Source organism: Rhea pennata, chromosome 2 (genome assembly GCF_028389875.1).
Source record: "Rhea pennata isolate bPtePen1 chromosome 2, bPtePen1.pri, whole genome shotgun sequence".
Classification (NCBI taxonomy): Eukaryota; Metazoa; Chordata; class Aves; order Rheiformes; family Rheidae; genus Rhea; species Rhea pennata.
In genome coordinates, this window is record NC_084664.1 from 45,869,281 (window position 1) to 45,888,683 (window position 19,403).

The following is a 19,403-nucleotide window of genomic DNA, read 5'->3' on the forward strand; positions in this document are numbered from 1 at the left end:
ACAGGGTCTGTGTTTTAACGGAAGTGCCTTCATTTTGTACCTCATTGCTGCCATTGTAGATGCATCTTCAGTTACCAAAGAACTGGATAGTCACAATTACAACAGCTGGGCAGCTTCTTCAGTGAGTTCATTTTTTGTTTAAATCAGTTCTAGATCTATTAATAAAAGTATATCAAAAGAAGGCTCACTAGAGGTGAGGATTAAAGTCCATGTGATCTGGAATTTGAAAAGCTACAGGCTGGTATAGAAGATCATGCACAAAATCTACAGATAGCTGTAACTTAATTCATAGTTCAGGACATTAGATTTAACAAATTGAGTGAGCACGGAATCACTTCGGTGCACTTAAGTAATGTCAAAAGCAACTTTAACTAACTCAGTTGGCTTTATATTGAAGCTGATAAGGTATGTTCACCTTTTTATGAGCTGAGGCATGCGCATGTTTCCAGGAAGGTTCTGAAGTGGTGCTGCTGTTTCTGCAGTGGTCTTCCTGTTACAGCCTCCACTTCTGATATTTTCTCTGGGTTGGGTGGGTAACAACGATGTAACTTCCAAGTGTTTTGGGATCCAAAGTGGTTTTGCATCCCAAGCAGATGCAAATCACTGGTTAGTCTGACATTACAGCCTTTCTACTTAAATTTGGAGATCCAAACTGGTCAGTTGATGTGGGTTAAAAAAAACAAAAAAAACAAAAAAAAAAAACACATTTTTTTTAAGAGTCATATCAATTACTGAGTAGGTGAAGATCTTCTTTAGCTAGCTAGGGGAGCTGCAGAAGAACTCTTAGCTTGTTGCAGCAACACTGTTCAAATTCATTCGTATAGAGTAACTCTGAATAACAGCCTTGTTGAGGGTTAGTGCATCTGCAGTTGTTCCCTCTGGCCTGTTCACAAAGTCCTGTCTTTTCTCTGCAGCTTATTTTTTGTAGTGATGAATGCAGAGACTTGAACACCTGCTTTGTCTTTATCTTGAGGATCGGATAACTGCGTCCCTGTTGCTTCTGTGGCATTCCAGGTCTTTTCCTCTTGGCACTTAATAGCTATTGATCTGTTACTCAGCCAGTGCTGTTGACAGGAGCTTGTTTGCTGCTAGATAAGCTTCCATGTTGATTCAGATTTTATGCAAAATGCATGAAAGCTCAGTATCCCCTGGGATGTTTGGAATCTCTTCTAATACCTCCTAATATTATTTATCTAATGCGCAGTATAAATAAGCTCTATTAAATGTAGATTCTTGCTCTCTGAGCCCATTATGGATTTTATATGTATTTGTGAGAATGTAGTAAATCATTTATCTTCCAATGGGCATTCTCTGTTGAAAAAATTTTAGAGGTTATTTTATAAGAAACAAAATTCTTGGAAATTAGGAATGCTACATTTTCCTAGTGTAGTCATTTTACATCACCATCTACAGTTTTTGCTACTACAGATCAAGACTCACCAAGAGTCCTCTACTGGAGGGCTTAGATGTACTGCCTGTGTACATGCTTAGTAGTGCCTTGTTGTCAGAGATGAAGTGCTTATCCAGCAATGAAAGTATATAAGCAAGTGATACTATTAGAAGCAAAGAAGAATGTAACCTGGAATGGACCTCTAAAGATCATCTGGTCCAACCTCCCACTCAAAGCGGGGCTAACTTGTGTCAGGCAGCTCAGGGCTTTGTCCAGGCGAGTTTCGAGTTTTTCCAAGGATGGATATTGTACAACCTCCTGGGCCCCTACTTCAGTGTTCAGTTACTTTCATTGTAATTTTTTCCCCTTAATATCTAAATGGAATTTTCCTTTGTTATAGCTTGTGTTTGTTCCGTCTTGTGCCATCCCTTGTCACCTCCAAGCAAAGAAGTGTTAACTCTATTTGCAGTGTCAGCTTTATTCAGTTCCGCTACCAGCACAAAACATTATGGTCTTATCATAAGCTGTCTATTTTGAACAACCTACAATGATTAACAGGAACACTGGCACTGAATTGGACTTTATCAGTACAACTGAATTAATTCACAGCTGTTATTTTGTCTCTGTGTGCATATGCTTCAAGGACTGTAGAAGCAACACCACTAATACTTTAGAGATTTTACAGTCATTAAATGTAAAATAAGCCAAGCCTGCTATAGAAGGCTTGTTCTGTAACCAGTTTCTAACAAAAGATAGTATCTCAACATGGTTGCAGTCACTATTATTTGCACTGAGGAAAACCTTTACTCAATAGTAGAGGCCCACTGGAATCAGTAACATAATTGGTACTGCTGTTTGAGCGCATGTTTAGGCCTTTCATTCTGAATCCAAGTTTTCCCTGCAAACAAACTGTTTGGATGCAAAGTGTGCCAGACTGAGGTATAAGTGGGCTTTCGACAGTCCCTGGAGCACAGTAGCAAAGTTGGAGTATTTGCTTGAGCTCTCGCTGTTCCTGGGACTATCTCCTAGTTTTCAGCAGCAAGGGATGTTACAAGCAGCAAGTGTAGGGCTGGTGGGCACCTCGGCTGCAAGATCCATACTGAGGCAGTGTCAGGTGGAGAGATGAGTTGAGATATGCCACATTTTGGCTGCTTCTAGGCCCGTACTTCTATGGATATATAAGCCTAATTACACAGTGTCAAGTGTGATGGCCAGACAAGGACTAGGAGGTAAGAGAGGTAAGATAGAAATGAGGATTCTCTGAAATAAATTTTCTAATGTTTTTATTGTTGTTTTCTCTCTCTTTACAGTTCTTTGCCTTCGTGGTTACCTCCTGCTATGCTGGGAACACCTATTTTAGCTTTATATCTTGGCGATCACGAACTTTGCAGTAAATATTTTGATAACATGAGTTTTGTAGAATAAAATATCTTGAGGATTATACTTGTGACAGAAATCTGGAAGAGGGGAGAAGTCTTTTGGACGTTTCTGTTACAACTGACATAATGTATTTTAAGCTTAGATTAAAAGGAGTATTTATAATACAATATTATCTTTAGTGACAGCTAACAAGTCTTTGTACTGTATCATAAAATTTCATACTGTTTCTTTCAAAATTAATGGTATTTTTCTAGACATTGTATAGAAATTATGACTAAACCTTTAATAAACCTTAGTTGCATGATGTGCCAATTTTGTAAGTGCAACTTTTTAAGTGTTACAGGTATATTTTTTGATATTGAATGCTACAAATCAACACTAAGATTGATATTGTCTAGTTATTATGTATAAAAAGTGGCATTGTGTGAAAAAATCCCCAAAGTTTCAAAATAAATAAATAATTGACCCAGCTTTGCATGTTTAGTAAACAGGGAGTATAGTCTTTAATTCTTCAAAGTAAAATACGAAATACTAAGAATTCTGATGATCCTCTCAGTTTACATATCCTAATAGCCTCTTATAATCATTTTTCTACTGTTGCAGGAGACATCTGCATGAGATTGTTTTTGGAACTTCTTAATGTAGCTTTGAAGCTCACTGAAAGACTGTTGCCTCTGAAACACATTATCTTAACAGGGTTTTCAAATTCAGCAAGCTCCAAGGCATAAGTCTAGACTCCCGTCCTTTAATGCTCAGTGTTTAACCTACTGAAAATATCACAAAGCACCTACTAAAGGTAATACTTTTTGTTTATCAGAGGTCTGGGAGTTTTTCTGCCCTCAGATTAGGCCAATAATCTGTCCCAATTCAAATTAGGGTATTTAAATATTATTAAATGATATAAAGGTTATATATAGAATTGTCAAAATACAGTGGCAGAAATGAAGAATTCCCTCCCCCTTCCCTCTCTAATGGCATCGTCTGTAAGTTGTTAGTTTAACGCTCGTATTTAAATTTGAGTCAAGCAAAAGTATGACAAAAGATTATGACTTTCAAGAGAAATATGAATTACCTAAGAAATCTTTTCCAGAAAATGTCTGAAGAGTAAGATCATGTTTTTTCTTTTTTTTTCTTTTTTTTCTTTTTCTTTTTTTTTTTTTTTTTTTGTGTGTGTGTGTGTGTGTGTGTGTGTGTGTGATATTACTTAAAGTTTAAAGTTACTGGTAAATCCTTTCTTCCTGGATTAAGAGGATTTGGACTCACTTCCAGTCTTCAAAAACTGAGTTTGACTAATACATTTAGTAACAGAGAAGCCTTAACGCTTAAAAAAAACTTGTGCAAAACTTGTGTTTCAAAAAACATGTAAGTAAATAGTGTGCACCCTCCGGCTAGGAAAATTTATCAGCAGTTAGCTAATTTGTTCTTGATCACAATATTTTGTTCTTGACTATCTGTTTGGAGTCACAGGATTTCAATATAAGGGAAGCCAAGATGTTATTTAAATACCTATATTTGTCTGCAAATTGTTTCTGGCTTGCACAACAAAGGTCAGGCTGTCTGCTGCTTGCTAAAATTATCCAGTTCTGAGAATGAAGAAGGGCTACCAACTATGCATCTTATCTACACAGATAAAATGTGTCATTAAATCCTGGATGCTCTTTTCCATCGCTGGGAAAAAAAAAAGTGTAAAATCCAAATGTCAACTGATAAAATGTGCCTGGAAACATAACCAGAGTTAAAATCTCACCAGTGATTTCCCATCAGTAAAAATACCTGAGTAGTAATAGAAATTCTGTTCAATATTTGGATGTACATATCTAAGCCCAAAGAATGTGACTGTTGGCATAAATGTTTCATGGTTTTGTAGTAACTCTGATGGTCTGGTCTAAGGTCATAAACAAGACAACATTTGTGGACAGAGGTATAGCTAAGAGGGAGTAATGTTTCATGCAGTTTACCAAAAACTCTCTTGGAAACTGGGTACAACAAAACAGCCATGTTGGAAGAAACCCATAACTGAAGGACAGAAACACACTTTTACCATCTAGAGAATGCTTCTGGCAAGGTAACTACCTCATCTCTGAGCTTTTGGCCCTGATCCTCAAAGGAAAAAATGCAGATGAAGGGAAGAAATGCAGAATGTCTTCCAAATTTGGGAGCTAGAATGTATAATTCTGCTGAATTTTTAAAAGTATGTACAAGGCAGAGATTAGTTTTATGGTATTTCCCCCACTATCTTGGCCTTGCTTTGTTTCATAAACTGTATCTTTACCTGCCTTTACTCCTTTTTTAAAAAGAGAATCATCCTATTACGCATGCTTTTACTAACATTTTCCACATATTCCTCAGGTAAAAACTGTCTATTTTTCAGGTGATCTGAACATCTAGTTAAAAATGGAGCAATTAGTGCAAGCTGAAAATTACTTTTGAAGTTTGCTGCTTCTGTTTCAAGCCTGAAGAAAGGCATAAGCACCCAGAAGGTTATCTGCTTCTTCCGATTGAGTTAGTTTAATAAAAATGCTGACTTGTGCTTATGACCTGTGCTTTTGTATGTTCTAACATTGATAAGAAGATAAACTAGCCATGGATTACCAAATAACAATTAAAACAAGATTTGTGGCTGTAGGCATTTCTTTATATTTATAAGATAGAGATAAACATTATCTAAAAGAACTATTAAGTGACGAAATCAGTAGTTAAGTCATTAATATAGATATATTTAGAAGAATAGAAAAGATTTTTAATCAACTTGCAGAATGAAAGTATTTGACATTATAAATAACTTGTTTCAAACAAACAGTATTTCTGAAAAATCCGAATCACCTATATATGCCCATGTGACATGCTAGGATGGTAAGGATACTTGATATCAACTTATGGTGATCGGTTTTCTATTATAAAGAGTTGGCAATACCTTTTATCGTCATCATACCTAATGCACTTACTAAGTGGAAGAATTATAATCAAAGCTTCCAATTCAGCAGAGTTTTAGATGCTGAGTTTGTGCCAGTGTACATGGAAGGTGTCTATTTCTCTGAGTACAAAATTTGACTATTATTCTACTTGTTTTAATGCAAATGTCTTTCTGTTCCACGGAGGCTGAATTCACATCATAGAGCAGCAGTCATATACACACTTTCAAAAGAAATTAACAATGAAACAAGCTGAATCAGTGAGAAAAGAACGTTCTTAACAGAAGTGCAGAAGTTATTAAAACCTTCCTCCACAGGGCTTGCAAGAAACCTATATATATGTGTGTGTGTGTATATATATATATATATATATAGACATGCATACACATTTTCCTGAACTTGAACAGTAGGGAGAAGTAGAAAAGAAGACGCTTTTCAGAAAAAGCTCCTCTTTCTCTGCAGCTAGCATTTTACTCATGTGCAGATTAGCAACGTTGTAGCTTCGATGTCTAATGAGATAAAATTTGGTGAGAGATGTAGTATCTCTTATTACAACTACAAAATCTGGTGGAAGAGGTAATATCTTTTATTACAACTACTAGCTGGCCTAATAAAAGCCAAAGCGTATATACTACTTGGTTTAATACAGACCGTTGCCTACAGGTACAAACCCTGTCTTGATCCATAACTTACTTATGTTAGCCCTTTATCTGTGCTGGGGATATACTTCAGTTATCTTTCTTCCATTCTAAGACAACTTGAGTAGCTCAAGGCGGTATTTTGATATACAAATTAGATAGGGGAAGAATGCCTATCCTAACTGCAGAACAAAAGAAATAAGATTATGAGGTTACTCTTCCAATGAACATAAAGGCGACATATGACCAGCTCAGAGGTCCCCTATTGCCTTGCTTGTCTGTGACATGTTTTTTTCCAAACCAGATGAAATGTTACTATAGACCCGCCAGCCAGTGTTTTCAGAAAGCAAAACAAGAAGATATTTTTAAGCTTGAGGAAATATATAGTTTCCTTTGCTGATTTTGTTAAGTGTCTCTGCACGATTTAATTCAAACGGTGGTTGAGGCGTTCTGACATTCGCTACACTTTTGCCTGGTGCTGTTCATTTAATGCAAGCTTTTATCGTTTATGAATCAGGAGGCTTGGGTTTTGTGGGTTTTCTGGGTTTTTTTTCCGAGGGGCAAGGACGAAACTGCGCCTAGGCTGCTGGTGCTTGCAGCCGTGCTTCCACTGCGAAGCACGAGGGCATCGCCCCGCCAGAGCATCGTCTCCACCGCGCGCTCGAGCCTCTCACCGCACCAGTGAAACGACGGAGGCGCGCGGCGGCCGCTGAAGCACCCCGCTGCCTGCTCGGAAACGTCCACCTCCACCTCTCCCTCCGCGCAGCCCCGCTGCCAAAGCGAGAGGACGAGGCGCCGCGGGGCGCAGGCCTTGCCGCAGCCAGGGGCGCCAAGGCCGAGGCGGGCCCTGCCCCGGCCCGCGGGAGCCGCCAGCGGGGGCGGGCGGCCGCCGCGCTCCGCTCCGCTCCGCTCCGCCCCGCCCGGCCGCAGCCGCGGGGCGCCGCCCGCCCCTCGCCCCGGCGCGTCCCGTCGCGGGTAGGGCAGTTCAGGGCCGGGCAGCGCGGGAGGCAGCGGGGCGCCATGTCGCACGGGGCGCGCGTGATCCGCACCGGGGCCAGCAGCGGGGGGCCGCCGCCGCCGCCCGCCGCCGCCGCCGCCTCCTCCGCCTCGCAGAGCACGGAGCTCACGGACGGCGCCTATTTCCGCTCCTGCGCCGGCATGCTGAAGGTGGCCCAGATGGTAAGGGGCGAGCGGGGCCGGCGAGCCGCGCTGGCGGGGCGGAGGGCGCCCGCGGAGCCCCCCACCTCCCCCCGGCGCCCGCGGAGCCACCGCGCGGCGGGGCGGGGCGGGGCCGGGCGGCGGGTGCCGCCGCCGCCTCGGGACCGTTAGGACCGTTGGGACCGTTGGCCCGCGTGGGGCACCTTAGAAACTCCGGCGGGCTGGGTTTTTTTGGTTTTCTTTCCCTCCCCTCCGGCAAACGAGTCGTTAAGGCGTTGTCGGGGGGCTTGCAGGGGTCGCAGTTCCCTAGCGTTTCTCGATCTTCAGCTCTCGCAGCTCTCCGGAAGGAGAAAAAGTCCGTGTTTCTGTTGCAAAACTAAATATACCGTGTGTCACAGTCAGCCTTTGCTTCTTCGTCAGGCAGCTGTGCGGACTTCTGCTCAGATGGACGCAGATGAGCCTACAATAACACTATTCATGTGAAGCGCTGAATGGTATTATTATGCAATTGACAATAAGAGGAACTTGTGGTATTAAGGATATTCTACCATTAGTAATAATAAAGACTCCACCATACGAAGACCTTAGGAATTCCGCGTAGTAGTGCTAGTGGAATAGCTCATTCTTTAGCCTGAATGTGTTCTCGGGAGAAAACGTGGCCAACTGCTAGCACAGACCACGGGATTGCCAAGCCTGGCCTTAGCGGTTGGATTGCTAGTCTGACCGGCCACACGTCTCCTCCAACGGGGACCTCCAGGCATCACCCCGCACCCCGAGGCGGGAGCTGAGAGAAGTATGGCTGCAAAGCAGAAAGTGAAGAAAAAAATAATCCACAGTGGAGCATCACCGGGATTGGAGCTGGTGCCTTAATTTAGCTCAGCACAGGAAACTTTGCTCAATGTAGATGCAGAAAGCATTAACAGATGGATAGCTTTTTTCTGGTTTCTGTGGTTCATGGCTATTCTTAGTCCGTGGAGTGATTTATCAGCCTAATTCCAGTAATGGCAGTGAATAATGACAGATGCCTAGGAAAGAGCATGGAAGACAACATGTAGAGATACCTCTTTACAATCTATTCTCATCCTGCTAAAACCTGTAGCTCAGTGACTTTCTGAGCTGAAGAAGTTTTTTCTGTGTTTGTTGGCCCTCAATGTCTTTCCTTCCTGCACATATTTGTCTAGTCGTTTTTTGAACCTGTGTAAATTATTAACATGCACAGAAGTCCTAAACTGCAATTAAAAGCTAGGAATCATTTTGTTCCAGGGTACAGTGAAGTAACATCAAATCCTAAAGTTCCTATTTAAAAGCCACCCAGTTTCTTCCAGTCCATTAATAGTCATGTAGCTTCATCCATCAGCTGCCTTTAGAAATGAGACTGGGTAGCAAGAGATGTAAATGAATGTGACTGGGCATGGCTGCCTGCATCAGCTGAGCATTTGCACTGTGCTCATGCGATCCCCGAGCTGTCTCTCACTGTGAATGCCGTTCTGTAGCAACAACAGCTGTTGTCTGGTACATGCTCTTCAGTTGCACTGCTCTCAAACCATCATTTATATCTGGAGTAGCTTTCCAAGGAACAAAATAACAGCAATAATGACATTCTCTTGAGCATGTGTCTACGTTGCAGATGTACCTAAACATAGTAGTTCTAAACCTGTAGACTTGAGATTGTGCTTAGCTGAGTAGCTACAAGTGCGTTTATCATTTCCTTTTCACTGCTGTGGAAAGAATCGTAAAATCATAGAATTGGTAACGTTGGAAGGGACCTCTGGAGATCATCTAGGCCAACCTCCCTGCTCAGCAGGGTCACCTAGAGTATGTGAGACAGGGTTGCATCCGAGCAGGCCTTGAATATCTCCAGAGAAGGAGACTCCACAACCTCTCTGGGCAACCTGTTCCAGGGCTCCGTCACTCTCACAGTGAAGAAATTCCCCCTCATGTTCAAGCAGAACTTCCTGTGGTTCAGTTTTTGCCCATTGCCTCTTGTCCTGTCACACGGGACAACTGAAAAGAGTTTGTCCCCGTCCCCTTGACACCCTCCCTTCAGGTACTTATACACATTGATAAGACCCCTCCTCAGGCTTCTCTTCTCCAGGCTAACCAGGCCTGGCTCTCCCAGTTGTTCCCCATAGGGCAGATGCTCCAGCCCTCTGATCATCCTCGTAGCCCTATGCTGGACTCTCTCCAGTAGCTCCGTGTCTCTCTTGCACTGGGGAGCCCAGAACTGGATGCAGTACTTGAGATGAGGCCTCCCCAGGGCTGAGTAGAGGGGCAGGATCACCTCCCTCCACCTGCTGACAACAGTCTTCCCAATGCAGCCCAGGACACCATTAGCCTTGTTGGCCACAGGGGCGCATTGCTGGCTCATGGTCAATTTGTCATCCCCCAGCACTCCCAGGTCCTTCTCTGCAGAGCTGCTCTCTAGCAGGTCAGCCCCTAGCTTGTGCTGGTGCTGAGGGTTATTTTTCCCTAGGTGCAGGACCCTGCACTTGCCCTTGTTGAACCTCATGAGGTTCCTCTCCCCCCAGCTCTCCAGCCTGTCCAGGTCTCTCTGAATGGCAGCACAGCCCTCAGGTGTCTCAGCCACTCTACCCAGCTTGGTATCATCAGCAAACTTGCTGAGGAGGCACTCTGTCCCCTCATCCAGGTCACTGATGAAGAAGTTGAACAGGATGGGACCCAGTACTGAGCCCCTGGGAACTCCACTAGCCACAGGCCTCCAACTGGACTCCACACCACTGATGATGACGCTCTGAGCTCTGCCTTTCAGCCAGTTCTCAGTCCACCTCAAGAAAAACTCCTTTTATGGACTAGAAATGTCTGCTCCTTTCTGAGGTCCATCCTGCTGTGTTTTCACTACAGTCATTACACGTAACTTTTAAAGCTTACATAGGTGTGTGTATTTGTGCTGAGGTTTTAGTTTTGGAGCACATGTAAAGTGTGCATGCACATATTTTTCATGTCATTACTTCATCAGTGCTTTTTAATGTCACATTCATCAGAATTAAAGCTAGTAGTTTTCTGCAGTGACTTTAACGTAAGTTAAAATAACTTAAAATAAGTTGCTATCAGCACTCTTTCAGCTTCACCTTAAGTTTTTCGGCTTTCTAGTTTGCCTGTAAGTAGCATCAGTAAAAGTGCGTTCAGCTATCTCTGGAGCTTTGGGCAGATAAACCTCTTTTGAGGTGACATCATGATACTGATGCTCTCTTCTGAAATAAACTTTGAATTTTCTTAGGAAATGATGCAGCAGTATATAACCAGGATAGGCTAGTTCTAGATGAACTGCACCCAATCAAATATGGTGAGGTAAATGCTTTCCTAAATCTCCTTTATTTCTTTCAGAGAGTGTTTCCACTCAGCCCATGAGTCCATTTGTATTAGCAAGTAATTCTCCATGTAGGAAGTGTCTGTGGGATCTGTGCCTCTAAAGCATGTTTTATCATAAATCTAGAAACATTCCTGGATTAGTGTGGCTGGTAGGCCTGCGGTCTAATTAGGAAGGGAAACCATTATGCTGACACAGGACAAAGGTAAGATCTTTGGGGATAGACATATATCACATTTCATTTTTGAAATGCTTTTTGAGCTTCTGAAATGTAATGGTTTTGAAAAGGGAACATTGCTGTTCCTAATTTCTTGTTCTTCTTCATTCCCTTTTACCAGGAAGTAAATTATTTGAGAAAGAACATCAGGGAGTCATTATTTCATCATTTAGAGTAATGTTGCAGGCTGTTTGCAGGGCTTGTAAGCTAGAAAGCTTAATTTATATATTTTGATTGTGTATATTTTTGTATGAAATAATTCTAATAGATGATATTAATATGCTGTGGAAATTATACCAAGGAAATAGAAGAAAATGTCACAGCTGTTCTTCTGTTAGAAAGACCTTATCACAAGGACTAAAATTCAGCAGTCTCTGGTAAGGTGAAGAGGTTGTCCGGCAGTCTGATGATAACTGAATTGATACGTGTGCCTGCATGTTAAAAGTGCTTTCTCTTCAAATTCTTCTGGATGTTTCAAAAGCTTGTGGTTGGCAGTAGTGCCTAACACAGGCTGAAACAAGGAAGTACAAAATACGTTTCTTGCATATAAGCCTATGTAAATTCCTTTACTTTTCTACTATAGGATTTCTTTAACCTTGCAGAAGAATTACACCTTTCAAAAGGCAGTACATTTTATGCATTGAGTTCCTGGCTTTCTAATACTTGGGGATGTTTTATAAATATTCTGGAAATAAAATGGAGGGGAAAACATTTCTGTTAGTTGTGTATTTTACATAGCAATAAAAAAGTTTGGAGAATGCTTTTCATGCAAGTGTCTGTAAAGAACAAGTAAAATACCGAGTCTTACAAATGTTAGCAGAGCCTCTATTTTTAAAATCCAATTTCGGAGTTGGCACTATGGTTTTAACAGGAAGTTATCAAGTGTCTTCGACATTAAACTCACTGATACAGCTTGGTGATGATGAATATAGCTGGATTTTTTCCTTTTTTATTTTGGTATTTGCAGTTTTGCAAAGATCTTTTATATTCATGAGGTTATGTACAGGATGAATTGTGGCCCCATGGTTCTATATCAGCAGTGCATTAAATAGGTCTGTGGGTGCATACATATGTGCATATAATGCACTAGAGAAGCTGGATAACTCAAAATTGAGCCAGCTTGGCAAAACTGACGTGTGGCAATCTTCAGTATCCCACGCTAACTGCGCTGATTTGTTTGAGGCATGTCTGCTCTGTGTCCATACTGCTGCTGACTTGTTTTATTGCAAGACTTTCTAGGTACTTGTATTACTTAGCTTGGCAAATCCTCAGTAGATGGGTTCTTGGTAGCCTTTCAAGATCTCTTCTGCCATTAGGGACAGCAGTAAGAATGCATATCCATGTTGTCACCAAGATGACTGAGATGTTGTTTATAGATTTAAATAGGTCTGATTCAGCTGAATTTAATATGGAGCCCTTGTGTGCCATTTGCACTCTTGCAATGATGTCCAGAGGATGCCACAGGCATTGTATTGCAGTAGATCCCACTTTTGGTCCTGTCTCTTTGTCTGTGAAGCCTGTATAGGTCCAACACCATCTTAGGCAGAAGTTTCTTAGCTGTGCTTGGGCAGTGGAAATAGCCATCTTTGTATCACCTTACCACAGTCTCCAGTGCAGAGATGTACCAGAGTGTAACCAAGACAGACTGAAGAGAGAAAAGAAGTGTTCAGAGCAGGTGTGCACAAGGATGTCCTTGTGCACAGTATGTTCTTGTGCAGGGCTTTCAGACCTCTCAAACTGAGGATGACTATGTTTCTTGCTTCTGAACTCTGAGAGGCACAAACGTGGCCAATGGCCTTTTTTGCTTTTCTTTTTCCCTTTTCATATTGGGCCAAACTAACTTTGGCCATGGTGCAGACTGAAGGCTGTCGTTCCCACAATACTGCTATGGTTGCTGAGCAGACAATAGTTCTGACGCAGTAAGCACAGCTTCAGCTTATAGAGTTTTAAAAACAGTATTGGTACTTTCGGCTCATCTGAAACAGGAAAGAGAGCAATGTGTTACTAGGTAGAAGAGAAGAAAATCGCAGTTACTTTCTCAAGAGTGGGGAAAAATTTTACAAATGATAGGAGGATAGAAAAGAATAAAACCAATAGAAGATGACTTAACAATGTCATTTTTAACTTGATGAAAGTACTAAGGCAATAGCTAAAGATAAAGCTTTCACGCTGAGTATATATTTCATTTTCAAATTGTGTCTTGACAAAAGCTATTACATAGTTGACGTTTTAATGGCAAATAAGACAATCTTTAGTTCTAATCTGAGTAACTTAGTGTGCTGAAACGTTTCGGGGTTATTCCTGTTCTAACTTGCATTCAAGAGGCTATTAAGATGTCAAGCACTGAAAGCTAGAAAATGCTCATAGTTAAATTGCTGTGGCCAAGATCACTTTCTGAATCTGTTGGATGAGATAAACCTGGAGACCTACATTCAGAAGATATTAAAATATGAAAAGAAGATACAGCCTCTTACTGGAAGAGGTCCTGATCAAATTCCTGATCAAAACCATTGATACAGGAAAAGGTGATTCATAAAAATGTTTACATTGCTGTTTGGAACAATTTGAGAGCTACTCAATCTTTTATCTTGACTTTGAGCCTGAAATGCCTTTCCATCCATGGAGGTGATGCAAGTAAATCATCTAATTCTTTTCAACAGTGTGTCAGTGACTGTATGGTTTTGTCAGGCAGAAAATATTGCTGTGCAGTCAGAAGAGAGAAATTCTGATGGTATATACTGAAACTGTGAGATACTGAAGCTGTGGGCTTGTCTCTTGGGCCTATACAGTATTTCCCCATACTATCACTTCGTCTGTAGTTCTTCTAAGGGAGAATAATGGCCAGAAGTAACAAACTTGGTTGAATGTTGCCAGATTATAATCTACAGAGTTTAGATACAAACAGTTCTATGTTGCACTTGACTTTTCATTTCACTGATAACAGAAAACATGGAAAATGATGTCTGTTGTAGCCATCAGAAAAGTCATGACATATTATACAAAAAGTCTTATTCTGAGGCATGCAGGAGGTATAAATTTCGTAGTTGCAAAGAAGATAACAATTCAGGAAAATGAATCCAAAAATTGCCAAGTATCTTCAGTCTGCAACTGTGTGACAAACTGTTGGCTAAGCAATAAGAAATGGGACTTTGCTTTTCAGCAGCAAAGTTTTTCTTTCAGGACAAGGTGAAAGCTATATGGTGTAGCTTCTAATTGCTTTCCTTGTTCTGCTAGAAGCTACTGCAGTGAAGGGAATTTTCTTGGCATGCTGGTCAGAGAGAGAAAAATGTTTCACTGAAGTCTTAAGATGGCTCCAAATTAAGCAGGAGTGCTTCAGTGAGGAAGAATCAAGCCTGATAATTAAAACCAATAGCTCTGGGAAGTCCTGTTGTTATTTCCACTCTGAGATCATTGAAACCCACTGACTTGGCCAGCTGTATTTTTCCATGCCTCTGTTCTGGATGGCTGCTTTACAGTTTCTGCCCAGGGATTTGCATGTGAGCTGGGAGTGAACAGCATGCTCCCTGTCTTTACCGAGGAGCACTTTGTAGTGCGTTGGCCACGCCACAGTTTGATGATTTAAAACTACAGAGGCAATACCAATTTAAGGTACTTTTCTTTTTCGTCCCACCACTGTGCTTCTTCTCAGCTGTGATGATGAGGCTGTTTGTAAGGTTACACAGTAAACCAATCCAGGGAACTAATGTAGCTTTTCCTCACCTCTTTTTTTTTTTTTTTTTTTTTTTTTTTTTTTTTTTCCTTCTTTCCCTGAGACTTTTTTAGGGTACAGTGCAGCCATACAGGCTGTTGTCAGAAAGAGCAAGTGGCCGTGATATAAGGGCAGGGGCAACATAAGCCTGAATTGGCTTCATATGCTTCCAACCACAAGCTAAGAATTTAATCCCTTTTCTTTCTTGGGCAGGGGAAGATTTTATTCTTTCTGTTCAATTTCTGTCTCTTTCAGCAAAGAAGAGACTAATAATTATTCTGATATTTAAACTATTCTAGAGCACTAAGAATTGACTCCAGTGTATTTTGTAAAAGGCAATAGCACTCTTTTTAAAACACTTGTAAATCTCAGCTCTGAATGTGTCAGCGAATGTTTTGTTTGTAGCCCAGAACAGGCATCCTACCAGCATGAAGTTGGAGCTACCTTTGATCCATCCTTTAGGATTTGTTGCAGTACGCTCATTAGCAACTTAATTGCATGTAATGCTTTATGTACAGAGGTGGCTGAACAAGGGTTAGCAAGTTTTCCAAAACCAGAAAAGGAAATGAAGCCTAGAAATTTACCACATCACCTGCGACATATATTTAGTATGCTTGAAAGAGTAGAGTGATGTATTATCAGTGGTTTCCTGACACATTTGTTTTACAGGAAGTTAGATTTGCAAATGCCATTTAAAAATCTTAATTACATGTACATGGTGTCTGTGGATAATAGAAGCATGGCTTCTTACTGCCCTGTGACTTTCCTTTAGGAAGTGCAAATGCTGTCTGTTCTCTCTCTTTGCTCTCCTTGAAGAAAATGTTCCTTTGAAAATCCTCCCCGGCCACAGGGGAATTGAAACCAGGGGATCAGTCCCTTGAAAGTGTGGTCTTCTAGCAGCTTGAATGCTGCAAACAGTAAAACAGATCTTGTGAAGCAGGTTCCATAGCTGCAGATCTTGGAAGAAGGTCTCATGTCTCATCATGACCCAGTAAAGCTATGGACGTATCTCAGTGAGGGTAGTGAACTTGAGAATGAGACTTGGTTATGTAACTGCTTTGCATTACCTGCGTGAAGTAGCATTGTCCCCAAAAGCCAGACAGTGTTTACTTATTATGAGTAAGTGTTTCCTCTGCCTCCTGCCCAGGGAGTTTCTGTGAGGTGTTCACTCAGTGTTGTAGCTGGGTGCCCCCTTCGAGCTGTTGTCACATCAGGTGCTCTGTAGCGTTGTCCTATCTTGTGGTGAGATGTGAAGAGCACGGTAGACAGAAGTTGTTACCTTCTGCACACAGATATCAAACTCTAAAATCTCCATGTTTTCCTTTGCCCTCTCCTGTAATCTTCCTCTTTTTTGAGTAACTTCAGATTTTTAAGGGAATGTTAAAGCTGAAACAACTCCCTGCACTGTGATGGTGGTAATCTGATGAATGTAATAGTGAGTACAGATATGTCTGACTTGTCAAAGCCAGGTGACTGCTTTCAAAGCCAAAGCAAACTTGGCTGCTGTTCTTGCAACACTAGCAGTGGCTGCTACATTTATGGCTTCCTCTCTCCTGCTCACAGCTTGACTTAAGGAAAATCGAAATGTGACAATGGCAAGATTGAGGGACTTTTCTTGGAACATTTTGATTCTGTGTCATGTCATTTCTGAGCTCCAGAAACATGCATTGACTGCTGGGAGAGAAGTATGCTGTTAACCTGAGGTGACCAGTAGCAGCTGCAAAACTACAGAAAAATTTAACAAGTTTTCCTGCAAGTCTGTAATCAAACTTACCTCAGAACTGAGAAGGTCCCTTTGAAAACTCTCTCATCTATGCAGGAAATGCAGAATTCCTGGTTGCTATTTGTCTCCTGCTGACTAGTGGAGTCTGTAGACTGTTTGAGTGAAGCTCCCTAGCAGACTTGTGAGTGCTGTCCCAGCATGTTCATAATGCTTGCTAGTCTCCAGGTGGTCACTGAAAGCGGTCAGTTCAACCAGTACCATTGGGAAATCTCATCCATTTTCATTTTTCCCCATATTTATTGTCCCTATTTTTTGCTCTGGATCCTTGCCAAATATTAGTGTTTGCACATAGAAAAGGTGGTTCTTACGTGTACTGAGGCATAGTGCAATCCATCAGCCCAGGTTTGCTAGTGACAATGCCGGTTGATCTGGAAATTGCCATGATGTTAGCCTTTTCGGGAACTCTAACCTGTTTTCCCTGATGAAGAAGAGGATGTGCCAGCACAGCTAACAACTTAAAACTTCCATGAGGTAAATAGTCCTCCTCTTATCTGAGAAAACCTTGCTTGGGGCTCTGTTGCCATGGCTAACAAAGCCTTTGCTGGAGATGACAGATAGGAACTTTTCAACTGCTGTCCATGTGATTGCCAGATGACAGTGTGGTTTTCTCTGGGGCAGGGAAGAGTAGATAGCAGGTGTTAACTGAAGATTTGGATCAGTCAAGCGATAAATGCCTCAGACAGTGAGTAAGAATAAGGGCGAACGATGAACAGATTGCTTACTGAGTTAGGAGGCATAGTCAGAGTCTTTCGTGAGCTGTTTACAAGGTATTCTTTATCTCAGTAACAACTTCCAGGAAGTTGAGGTGCTTTCTTCGTGATCTGGTTTGATAGGCTATTCGCATGCTTGTTGCCATGAGATACTGTTTTTGACTTGCATGTTCCTATTTGAGTTTTAAGTAGCTGTGTGCTGTTAGATGTGTATCAGAGAGAGATCTAGGTGAAGGGAGAAACTCTGCAGTTTGTTGTGCAGGGCTTATGGGTGTTTGTTAATCATAAACATTGTATACCTTGAGCTTCAAGCACACAGCCAGTCTGAAGACTTGGTTGGCCAGTCAACCTGGGCTCCTTCTCTGTAGGTGGTATTGCCATGCATGGTTGGTAAATCTTATTTTGGACAGCCTTAAATTTTATGTAGAAGAATACTGTGGCTAACAGGTGAGGATCAAGCTGTTTCTGTATTGTATATAACTTAAAATGTGGGAGTTTATTGGCTTTTTAAAGGGCAAGCAGTACAAATATCCCAAGCAATGTATGCTGAGAATGCCTCAGAGTAGGGCTTCACAGATGCTTTGCTCCTGCAAGGAGTAGTTCTTCCCAGCAGACTAGGAGGATGTGTGGCAGGTGAGATGGGCTATTTCCTGCCCCCTAGGCAAACTCCTTCTCCGGAAGCAGGGTTGGTGAACTTTGTTGCTGCTCTGCATCAACAGCTGCAAAAGGTGAAGTTCTCCAGCAATATTTATATCCCTTGTGTATCTTTGTTTCTCCAGAGCGTGTATATTCCTCTAGGTCATTGTTGATTTCCCTTCTGGGTGGAGAGACTTCTCTGTTAGTTCTTAAGACAGCTCAAACCTTTTAGCCTCTATCAACACCCCTCTCTGTTGGCCTGCAGCTCTCTTCCCCAGTTCTTTACCTTCTCTTGTCTTGGAAACATCTTTGGTACTGAGGGAGTCTTCCTCCATTCACACAAACCTTCCACACTTGTGAGCTGCCTCCTCCTGTCATTCTGTCCATATTTGTCTTTCTCATGTTTACCAAACAAAAAGAACAGTTAACATGACTCTGTAAGGATCTAGATGTTGGAAGTGCTTGCTTTGCAGAGGAAAGAAGTAACAATCAGTTTGCTGTGCAATTTCTGAGTCTGCAGAGATTTGGTCATATTCATCACTCCATTTTTTGTTGCCATCACCAGATCCTTGTCTTAGTATTGGACGACTCTGGAGATTCAAGCCTTTTACAATATTTTTACCTCCTCTAGTTTTCTGAGTTGTCATACAGGGATCTTCCTTACCGTGAAAGGCAATCTCCCACAGTGGAATGAAATACAAAAGGAGCAAAAAGCCTGCATGTTCTTTGTAGCAATCAGGTAGTCTTCTCTAAATTGGCAGTTGGCTTGGTGGTGTGAGGCACAGGTTTCCAACTAGCAGCACAGCCCGTGCTTTACCTGAGAGAAGGCCAGAGCTCATAGGCAGGGGTAGTGATTGTGTCTGTGCTTCTGCAGAGAAAATCGATCATAGAAGGTATGTTCCTGCTCTTACCTGAAACTGCAGGTTCGTCTATGAGTTTGGGGATCATGATTTGATTGGGAAGATGGGAGAGATGAGAGGACAACAGGCTGGCTGTTAAGCAGGGGCCAGTGCCTGCACAGATAAGTAACATTAATATATGGACAAACTGTGCATTCACAAAGTATACGGGTCTCCTGGCTTTGTTCAGAATAGTATCATTAGGCATTGCAGGTATCTGAGAAGGCCCCTTCAGGAATTAAAGGAAAGCTCTTCCCAAAAGTTAAAATCTGCTAGAACATTTGCTGTGTTTAAATTCTATTCATATCCTTTTCAAGCATGCTAAAAGTTAGCTGTGCCATTAATACTGTTTTGCAATGAGTTCTGTGTGTTTTGGAAACTATTTGTGACTTGTATGTATATGGCTCAGTGTTACTCAACTATTTCTTGCATATTGCTGCAATATTTTGAGTTTTGTGAGTGTGTCTTTTTATATAGATTGGAAAAACTTAGTGATTTTACAGTTTAAATGTTTTTAATTTAGGTTGGTTTATAAAACAAAATGGACCTTAAATCTGATAATATTCTATTGGAGAGAAAAGAAACAAAGTGAGGAGATTGGTGTTGGTAACAAACTTGTATTGATTTTTTTTTAATTAATTCA

At 41.5% G+C, this 19,403-nt stretch overlaps 2 protein-coding genes across 8 annotated transcripts in view; both read left to right on the forward strand.

Moving 5' to 3' along the window:
- Positions 1 to 5,304, forward strand: part of CMTM8 (CKLF like MARVEL transmembrane domain containing 8) — a 39,475-nt gene extending 34,171 nt beyond the window's left edge. The window contains exons 3-6 of one of the 3 annotated variants that reach the window (XM_062569368.1): positions 5 to 121; positions 2,701 to 3,566; positions 4,661 to 4,835; positions 5,142 to 5,304. In XM_062569368.1, the coding sequence (XP_062425352.1) occupies positions 5 to 121; positions 2,701 to 2,784 (201 nt within the window). In that variant the 3' untranslated portion in view covers positions 2,785 to 3,566; positions 4,661 to 4,835; positions 5,142 to 5,304. The remainder of the gene's footprint in view (positions 1 to 4; positions 122 to 2,700; positions 3,567 to 4,660; positions 4,836 to 5,141) is intronic. The other 2 variants (XM_062569369.1, XM_062569370.1) reach the window with 2 other exon arrangements.
- A 1,975-nt stretch (positions 5,305 to 7,279) lies between these two features.
- Positions 7,280 to 19,403, forward strand: part of CMTM7 (CKLF like MARVEL transmembrane domain containing 7) — a 45,362-nt gene continuing 33,238 nt past the window's right edge. For all 5 annotated transcript variants that reach the window (XR_009957598.1, XR_009957600.1, XR_009957599.1 and 2 more), the window contains exon 1: positions 7,280 to 7,499. Coding sequence is in view for 2 of the 5 variants with exons in the window: in XM_062569371.1 (XP_062425355.1) it covers positions 7,341 to 7,499 (159 nt within the window). In the remaining 3 variants the exon portion in view is untranslated. The remainder of the gene's footprint in view (positions 7,500 to 19,403) is intronic.